At 57.1% G+C, this 9,882-nt stretch overlaps 1 protein-coding gene across 1 annotated transcript; it reads left to right on the top strand.

Moving 5' to 3' along the window:
• The first annotated feature begins 1,229 nt into the window (after positions 1–1,229).
• On the top strand, positions 1,230–9,140 carry HCRTR1 (hypocretin receptor 1). Its single transcript, XM_019659952.1, has 7 exons — positions 1,230–1,473; positions 1,663–1,841; positions 3,023–3,266; positions 3,625–3,740; positions 5,217–5,443; positions 6,466–6,587; positions 8,281–9,140. Exons 1-7 carry the CDS (start codon positions 1,275–1,277, stop codon positions 8,469–8,471), a joined length of 1,278 nt encoding a protein of 425 aa, XP_019515497.1. The 5' UTR covers positions 1,230–1,274; the 3' UTR covers positions 8,472–9,140.
• The last annotated feature ends 742 nt before the right edge of the window (positions 9,141–9,882 follow it).

The following is a 9,882-nucleotide window of genomic DNA, read 5'->3' as shown; positions in this document are numbered from 1 at the left end:
ACCCCCAGGCCTGGAGTGGGGGTTCCAAAGGACCCTCAGCGGAAGTAAAATCTCAGGGGATAACCTGGGTGCTGGGAGGCGGAGTCCCCAGCAGTTTTTCCCTCCCGGCAGGCTCCTGCAGAACCCCTAACGCTCTCGCTCCTCCCTCGCCCCAACTCCCCCCGCCCCTCTGCCCTGCAGCCCCTCACAGCCCCCGGGGTGCTGGCAGGTCTTGCTCAGGCAGTGGGTCCTCTGGCGCTCGGTGGGGGTATGAAGAAGCCCCCTCCCCCTCTCCCAGGGGTCTCCAGGGATGGGCAACACTCCTACACACGTCCGGGGTCTTCCCTGCTCCGCCGCGGGAAGGAGGGGTCTGAACCCGCGAGGAGGGGCGGGGAGCGAGGCCGGATTTATGAATGGAGGGAACGGCCTACGCGCCGGCCGAGCGACCCCTGGCGGCCTCCGGGGCTCATTGCGACCCAGGGGATTCAAGAGGGGGTTTAGCCCGCGGGGGACTGAGCCGCCTGTCCGCTGGACCTGGGGGGCTCTCTCCTCAATTTCACAGAGGTCGTCAATTCCTCCCAGCACCCCTCCCCCCACTGTGTGTGTGTGTGTGTGTGTGTGTGTGTGTGTGTGTGTGTGTCCATCGGGGAAGGTCTGGCAAGTCTGGTTGGCGGGGCCTGGGTCTCTAACGCCTTCCTTGACTTTTTTTTTCAACCAAAAATTCAGGCCTGTGAACTGACTCAGGAAAGAACATTTGCAATCAGATGGCTTCCCCTCCCAAACCTGTGGTGTTTGGTGGATTTGGACAGACCTGGCCTAGTAGCTTTGTGACCTTGAGCTGGGGGCTCAACCTCTCTGAGCTTCCATCTCCTCCTCTGCAAAGCAGGTTTCTCTAATAACGGGGAAGCCGGTTTCCTGCGCCCGTTTCTGGATAAAGCACTAGGCATGCTTTAGAGTTCCTTACTCCCCACCGCGGTCCTGTGAGGTAGGTATGGTCACTACTCCTTTGCATAGATGGGGAAACCGAGGCTGAAAGGGGCGAGATCTGTCCTTCTCCACAATACTCCACAGGGCTGTGAGAAGTAGCAGAGAGTTTATATGCAAATTGCCTGCCACACTCCCTAATGTTTCCTTTCTTCCTCCCTCCCTTCCTGCAGGAGGTTTGGAGCTGGGACCCCGGCAGACCTGGGTGCAAGACTCCGGGGCCCCTGAAGAAAGTGGGCTGAGGCCCCGCCCCGGCTCCCCTCCCTCCGCAGAGTCCAGGATGCCCCTTGGCCCTAGCGGCTCCTGAGCTCATGGAGCCCTCGGCCACCCCCGGGGCCCAGGCAGGACTCCCCACTGGCAGCTGGGAACTGTCCTCAGTGCCTTCCGATTATGAGGACGAGTTTCTCCGCTATCTGTGGCGCGATTATCTTTACCCGAAGCAGTACGAATGGGTCCTCATCGCAGCCTATGTGGCTGTGTTCCTCGTGGCCCTGGTGGGCAACACGCTGGGTAGGTCCCTATGTCTCTGTGGTACTGCGGGATTCCCCTGGGGACTGGAAGAGGTCCTGGGCCTCGTTTCTCTCCCCAGCTCCTACCTCCAAAAGCCCGGTAGTGTGGGGGAGGGGCTTGCTGACGGGCCGAGCTAAGAGGGGCGTGGCTCTGCCCCTAGCTTCACCTGGTCCTCGCCCTACCCCGCAGTGTGCCTGGCAGTGTGGCGGAACCACCACATGAGGACGGTCACCAACTACTTCATCGTCAACCTGTCCCTGGCTGATGTGCTGGTGACAGCCATCTGCCTGCCCGCCAGCCTGCTGGTAGACATCACTGAGTCCTGGCTGTTTGGCCATGCCCTCTGCAAGGTCATCCCCTACCTACAGGTGAGCTCTGCCTGGTGCCCCTCATCACCCTCCTGTCACACAAAGTGTAAAGCCACAGCCTTGCATAGGTCTCAGTGACTCTCAAACTTGCCTTTCAGACAGGACACAGTGGCTCAGTACCTCTGTGGTGTCATCTCTACGGTCCACAAAGGCAGGCCTGGCACTAGAGGACACAGACACAGCCCCACATACTCATAACAGAGATCCCCACCCCCAGCCCGGTCACACAAAGACATAGACTCAGCCATGTGCAGACACATGCACAGTCACCTCCAGGTACACAGCACACTGTGGAGAGAGGTGCAAGCCCACAGTGACAGACAGAAATGCACAATGCGCCTGCTTCCTGATCCCGGGGTGGGGGGGTGGGGGGAGACAGATTTGAGGGCGCCTGCTAGAAAGTCTCCTCTGTCCCCAACCCCCCGGCCAGGGCCGTCTCTCCCCGCACTGGGGATCAGGATGCCCAGTTGGGTTGAGGGGAGTGGAGGGATGACTGGCCAAAGGCTGGAATGGCCCTGCACTTGCACCCCTTTGAACCTCTCCCTGTACCCCCAGAGGGTAGGGGCACTCCTGGAGGCAAGGCCCACCCACACCTCGAGCCTAGGCTCATCTCTGCCGCTCAGAAGGAGGCCTCTTTTTGAACAGCCTGGGGAAGGGGTGGCACCTCGGAGCAGAGAGGAATGCCTCTTGGGTTTCCCACTGTTTTGAGGTTTTCCACTCAACCGATGAACAACTCTAGCAACCCTGAGAATAAAGAGAGGCAGGTGAGGAACATCACTCTGGGCGAGATATTTAACCTTTCCTGCCTTATCTGTAACGGGTGAGAGGGGTTATGGTGTGGATAATGAAGGCAGTGTCTGGCATGTAGTAAGTTCCATAAGTGTAAGTGATTATTCATAGCAGGGGAGCACCTGCTCTGTCTCAGGTCTCAAGCGGAATGTTTTCCATCCATGATTTCATTTATTGTCATGAGAATCCTGTCAGGTGAATGGTATATTCCCACTCTACAGGTGCGGCTCAGAGAGGATGAGTGCTTTGCCCAAATCAACACAGCCAGTAGGTGGCAGAGTCAGAATGTACACCGCACCTAGCTGCCTGGTATTTCTGGGCTGAGCCCCATCAGTCACCTCGTGTCTCTGGGTGGCACCCAAGAGGACTGACATTGTATCCCTATGTGGCAGGCCGTGTCTGTGTCGGTGGCAGTGCTGACTCTCAGCTTCATTGCTCTGGACCGCTGGTATGCCATCTGCCACCCGTTGCTGTTCAAGAGCACCGCCCGGCGTGCCCGTGGCTCCATCCTGGGCATCTGGGCTGTGTCACTGGCTGTCATGGTGCCCCAGGCTGCTGTCATGGAATGCAGCAGTGTGCTGCCTGAGCTAGCCAATCGGACCCGGCTCTTCTCTGTCTGTGACGAACGCTGGGCAGGTAATGGCGGGAACCTTGGATAGGCATCCCTGAAGTGGGCACCTCTGGGTCACATACCCCTAGGTCAGGAAATCTGTTGCAGTACCCAGGGTGGGAGTCTCCCCAGAGGACACCCTAGTCCGGGCATCTGCCAGGTATACCTCCAGGGTGGGTAGCTCCTCTAGTGTAGGCACCTACCCACCTAGAGGCTCCTCCAGGATGGACACCCTATGTTGGGCAACTCCCAAGATCTCTCTGCCATGGTGCCTGTATAAGGCCCAGCTGTTTGCTTTGGCCTTAGCTGGGGCAGGGTGGCACTGCAGGGAAGGCTGGGGGAATCCCAGTTGGGCCCACACTTTGCATCTCTTGGCCCCTACAGATGACCTCTATCCCAAAATCTACCACAGTTGTTTCTTCATTGTCACCTACCTGGCCCCGCTGGGTCTCATGGCCATGGCCTATTTCCAGATCTTCCGCAAGCTCTGGGGCCGCCAGGTGAGGCCCATTCTGGTGTCACTGTCTGGGCTGGGAGGGGATGGGGTGCTGGTCTGAGGGAGTAGACAGTCCTCTGCCTTCAGAACATGTCATCTGGGCTGCAACCAGAGAGAGGCAAGGCCCAAGGACAGGTCTAACTTAAGGGCAAAAGTTCTAGTGCCAACCCTGGAGCCGAATAGTAACTAATGTTGCTCTAGTATCAGTAGCTGCCGCTGACTATACCATGCACTTCCAGGCAGTCTTGCATCCTCTTAGCCACCATATAACAAGTATTATCCCCAACTTAATATATGAGAAAACATACCCAGAGAGGCAAAGCAACTTCTCCCAAATCCCTCAGCCAGTGAGTGGAAGGTCAGGGACTCAAACCCAGATCTGTGGGAGTCCAGAGCCCAGTTCGGTGCCACAACAGAAGCACCTCCATATTGCTTGCCAAATTAGGCACGATATTCACAATGACTTCACAACTATCTAACCACACCAGCAGCGTCCCCCATCTACAGCTGCTGAGAGGCAGAGCCTTTCTGGTTCCCGGGCCTGCCTTCCTTCCTCTATTACAAACTGACCCACAGCAGCTTTGCGGGAGGGAGGGCGTGGCGAGGGGGTGTGAGGGGGTGCTCAGAGGCCCTTGGCACCAGCAGGAGAGTCCTGGGTCAGTATGTGGGCAGTGAGAAGATGCAGGCCAGAACATGACCAGCCTTGCAGTCCACCAACACGTGCCACCTACTCCTCACAGCTCCGTCAAGATGGCAGCAGTCACTCTCCTCACCTATCAGACAGGAAAACCACTGCTCAGAAAGGGAAAGTGAGTTGACCAAGGTCACATAGCTCATGAATAAATGAGCTGGCCCTAGACCCCAAGTTTCCTGGACTCTAGCCTTATGCCTTCTGTGGTGGGGCGATTCAGGCGTCCAGTGGTGGCAGAGGCTTTGAGGAAATCTGTGGCTGCTCCAGGAACCCGGAACCATCTGATAGGCTTATGGCCATTGGCCTAAGGCTGGGACCTGAGCTCTGAGGCCCAGGCCATTCCATGCTGCCCACCAGCTCGCCCCTTGCCCAGGCCTCCCCACAGGCAGGCATGGGCCAGGGGGAGGCACAACTCACCTCCACCCCCACCCCCACAGATGGAGGTGGTGCTCTAAGGAGGATGCGTGGGCAGCTGGATGTTGTCAAGGGTCCCCTGCCTGTCTAAGTTGCAGTTGCCTCATCTATAATTGAGGGCCAATACCACTTTCCCAAAAGGCATGTTGGGGTGTGGTCTCACAATGAGCTAATGCAACATGAAGGTACGTTGTTCACCCTCAGTCCAGAGTGTTGGTCTCTATCATGGATGTGAGGTTCTTTCCTATCGCAAGGGTTGGTTCCCTTCACCCACCTACACCTGCCCCAGGGTCCAGCCCGAAGCAGGGCCCAGCAAAGGAGACCGACCTCCAGGGAGCGCCTCCTCCACTGCCCATCTCTGTGTGTGCTGGACAGATCCCCGGCACCACGTCAGCCCTGGTGAGGAACTGGAAGCGGCCCTCAGACCAGTCGGAGGAGCAGGCGCAGGGCCCAGGCACAGAGCCCCCACCTCGGGCCCGGGCCTTCCTGGCTGAGGTGAAACAGATGCGTGCTCGGAGGAAGACAGCCAAGATGATGATGGTGGTGCTGCTGGTCTTTGCCCTCTGCTACCTGCCCATCAGTGTCCTCAATGTCCTTAAGAGGTGAGAACACGCGGTGGGAGGTGAGGGGTGGGGGGTGGTTGTCTCTTTGCTTTGGAGAAAGACCTGGCTCTACCCCATGGCCACGGTGTGACCTCGGGGCAGGTCATTTCTCTTCTCTGAGCTTCAACCTCCTCATCTGTAACATGTGAATAACAACAGTCCTGGCCTCCTAGGGCGACTGTGAAAATTCTTTCATCTATTCACTCAATTGTAAGATAGTAGGGCGGGGAACACAGAGAACAGTGTGTGAGACAGAGTCCCTGCTTTCACGGAGGCTACATCCAGTGGGAGAGAGAAGTAAATATGTATTATAATGTCAGGCAGTGATAACTGCTATGAAGAAAAATAGGGAAAGTGGAAAGAGTGACAGTGACAGGAGTTGGTGGTTTTTTTGTTTTATTTTAATCTTTTTCTTTAGACATAATGGTTTAAAAAAAAAAGCCTCTCTGAGGAAGTGACATTTGGCAGAGACTTGAAGGAAGGGAGGGACCAAGTCACAGGAGGAACAGAACGCTAAGCAGAGGGAGACAGGGGCACCACAAGTGAGAGGCCGTGAGGTACAGGGAAAGAACGTGGGCTAGATGACATGAGACAATCTCAGTGTGAGTTTGTGCTTGGCCACTTCCGGGCTATGTGACCTTGGGCCTGTCACTTGACTTCTCTGAGCCTCAGTTTCCCTATTTGAAAAATGGATGTTGTCTATGACTCATCATGTTATGGGGAAGATGGATAAGAAACTGGATGGGAAGCCCCAGGGGATCAGATAGCCAGTGACTAAGCAGATATACCCTGGTCTGTGTCCCTAGGCCCACACTAGTCATATTCTCTGTGCTCAAGAACCCCAAACTATGGTCAAGACCCCAGACCCAGGAAAGGGCCACCAGGTGGACAGAAGGGGCAGTGGGAACTCCTGTACTTTACAGCCCTGTAGCTTGAGTGCTATGCGCACCACCACATAAACACATACACACACATCTGCCCCACTTCTGACTGTCCTCCCCCCCCCCCCCCCCCGGTCCTAGAGTGTTTGGGATGTTCCGCCAAGCCAGTGACCGAGAAGCCGTCTATGCCTGCTTCACCTTCTCCCACTGGCTGGTGTATGCCAACAGTGCCGCCAACCCCATCATCTACAACTTCCTCAGTGGTGAGTGGGCTGGGCAGGCAGAGTGACGGAGGGTGGCAACAGTCTCCAGGACAACAGTCTCCCCATCCCCAATCTAAGCCAAATAAAGGGTGGTGGGGGAGGAGATACCTGCTTCTTTCTGGGGATTAGGACCCTGCTCTGGGAACTCCCACTCAGGGGGAAGACCTGGCCCCACCCAGGAGTCTTGGTCTGAGTGAGAGACCAGCCACACTCCCAACAGTGGACAGAGAAAGCTGATCAGTGCCCGGGACCCAGGTTTGCAGATTATGCAGACCAGTGAGTGTGTGGGAAGGGCAGGGGCTAGGCCATCTCACCTCCACCCCTGCCCAGTGCATGCACAGCAGCACCTCCAGTCGGTGTCTGGTTAACACAGGCTCCAGGGGGAAGAGGGCCTGAAGGGATGGCTGCATAATCATAATCGATGCCAGGGGGAAGGAAGGAAGGGAGGGTCACCAGCAGGGGCAACCCAGGGCGGGGAGAGGGCTTCCCCATGCCCAGCTAGACACACACTGGCAGAGGGGCCAGAATGTGGGCGCTACGCTTGGATCCGCCCTCCTCCGGCACTGGCCTTCTCGCTCTCCGCCTCCCAGTCCCCCACCCCGACCCCGGCCTCCTTTCCACTGTCCCACAGCTCCCATCTCCTCCGTCTACCTCCCACGCTCAGGGTGGTCATGTACCCCATCACCCCCGGGCTCAGAAGAAGTGTAGCTTACCAAACCTCTGACTCTAGGATGAGGTCTAAAGAACTGGCCCTGATGACTGTTCAAGTCTGGACACAAATATTCTTCAAGAAAAGGTTGAAAGGGACCAGGGGTCAGTATTATAACCCTTATGGAGACCCAAGAATTACTCAACAAAGGCCGGCCGGCTGGTTTCCAGCTCAGAGAACAGAAGAGATGAGAGGACACTGCCGCGCGTTCCTCTAGCTGATCTCCAGTCACTGAACACCTGTTGTGTGCCTAGCCCTCTGCCGAGCATGAGAGAGGCTGGAGGGGGGGGTGATGAAACATGATCCGGCTTTCAGTTCTAGACAGAAACCTGTTTCCCTGGCGTGCTCTGGCTGGACAAGGTGGCCGTGGTACCCCTTCCTTCCCCACTCTGTCCTCTTTAAGCAAAGGGCTTTGGCATTAGAACCGGGTCCAGCTTCTGGCTAGGTGACGGCGGGCAAGCCACTGCACCTGTGTGCGTCTCATCTGTGAAGTGAGTGTAAAGGCCCCAGCCTCCCAGGGTGCTGGGGCGACCTGGGGGTCACGGCTCAGGCACCCGGCACAGTGCCTGTGATGAGGGCTGCTGCTGTCGTTTTTCAGTTTTCATCACCATGGGGCAGAGGTGGGAAAAGCCTAGTTCACCTGGGGCAGTGAACCCCAAGCCCCTCCATCAGCACGCCAAGGAGGCAGAGGTGACCTGAGGCCCCTGAGCCAGACACCACGTTTTGAGTCGGGCTCACAGCCAGTGTGCAGTCAAGGAATCAGATTAAAATTGGCTTTCTCCTTGGGAACCTGCTCTGGGGCCTCTGTCCTCGCTCTCCCTGGCAGTGACGAGGTGGCCCTGGGGCTCTCTCCATCCGAGAGCTCTATCCTTCACTCCGCCCCCTCACAGGCAGCTTGGCTGGAGCTGCGTGGGTGTCCCCGGGCCCAAGGACCCTTCCTGCTGTATCCCTCCCCTTATGGCTGTCTTCTGTCTCCCAACCAAGGCAAGTTCCGGGAGCAGTTTAAGGCCGCCTTCTCCTGCTGCCTGCCTGGCCTTGGTCCCTGCGGCCCTCTGAAGGCCCCCAGCCGCCGCTCCTCTGCCAGCCACAAGTCCTTGTCCTTGCAGAGCGGGTGCTCCGTCTCCAAAGTCTCAGAGCACGTGGTGCTTGCCAGCGTCACCACAGTGCTGCCTTGAGCCCTGAGCAAGGGCTGCTCTGGTGGCTCCAAGGGGTGAAAGCTGTTCGCTACTGGGCTGTTCCTCTGGCTCCTGGGGGACCAGACCCCACTCCTTGTGGAAGGACTGCTGGATGCAGTGCGAGGCCAGGACTCCAGGCCTGGTTTTCTACCTGTTTGACTCTGGGCCAGTCACTTCCCTTCTCTGAGCTGTGGCCCCTAAACAGGATTGATGTGAGGATTAAACAAGCTCCAGAAAGTGGAGAGCTCTTTGTAAACTGTAACGCGTTGCGGACAAGATTATCGCTGTATCTCTCACTTGGCCATACCCCAGTACCATCCATCCTCATCATCCTTCAGAGCTTGGCGTTCTTCCCAAAGACCCCTCTCCTACCCAACTGCAGGCCTTCCCTAGAGTCTGCTGGAAGGGCCCCGGCAGGCACTTGCACCCGGCCCAGTGGCTGCCTAGAGCCCAGGCTCCACTCAGCCAGTTGCTCTGCTGCACGTGTGAACTAATCTGGGCCCAGCCCTTCCCCTGTAGGAATACAGTCCTGTGTTCACCAGGTGCCGAGTACACGCACTGCAGACTGGACCTGTTCGGCTTTGTGGTGTGATAAAACACTTTCCATGTGGCCATTTGGCATGGAGGCCAGCAGCCCGAAGCAGTTGTAATTAAAAGCCTGGCACTGAATGTTCCCTTTCCTTGTCATTGCACAAAATCTGTGCTGCTTAGGTTAGGAGCGAGGCAAAGAAGGTGGGGAAGTCGGTGCGGGGGTGGAGGTGGGGGAAGAAGACAAGGCAGCACTGGAATGCTATGATCTGCTGACTCCTCCCCTCTCCCATCCCCCAACACACTGGATCCCGGATGGGCTCCCAGCCAGGCCTCAGAGCACACGTAGTGCTGCCTCTTCCTGCAACGCCAATTCTCTGATGCCTGGGACCTCGGTCCTTGGCACATCTGTCTGCTCGCTGGCCTGTGGAAATGTAAGGGGGTTCGGGTGGGCAGACAGCAGGGTTAATACCTTCTTGGAAATCAGGGCTAGCATTTATTATTCCCTATGAATTCACAGGATAAAAAGGGAAAGCAAGATTTGATGGGATGTGTTCTATCTGCAACCGAGATGATTAGAGGGCTGCCAGAGGCCCTGATCCTTGTTGCCAGAGCAGGAAGTGGAACAGTCTGCAGTGCTGCTCTGCTGAGGAGCGGGAGACATCTGGCAGAGGCCAGCCCAGCCATGTGCACCACCGGGTCTGCTTAACCTGATTAATGGAGCTGCAGGCTCCTTCTGACCTCACCTGTCAGGAAGCGGGGTGAAACCATGGTCCTGCCAGGGGCCCAGCCCAAGGATGCTTAAGCATCCCTCCTCTCAGGCACCACCAGGGCAGGTGGAAGGTGTGGTCTGTCAACCCACTCTACAGATGATTCACCAGCC

Source organism: Hipposideros armiger, unplaced genomic scaffold, assembly GCF_001890085.2.
Source record: "Hipposideros armiger isolate ML-2016 unplaced genomic scaffold, ASM189008v1 scaffold_10, whole genome shotgun sequence".
In the NCBI taxonomy this organism is placed as follows: domain Eukaryota; kingdom Metazoa; phylum Chordata; class Mammalia; order Chiroptera; family Hipposideridae; genus Hipposideros; species Hipposideros armiger.
This window is presented reverse-complemented; position numbering and strand designations above follow the sequence as displayed.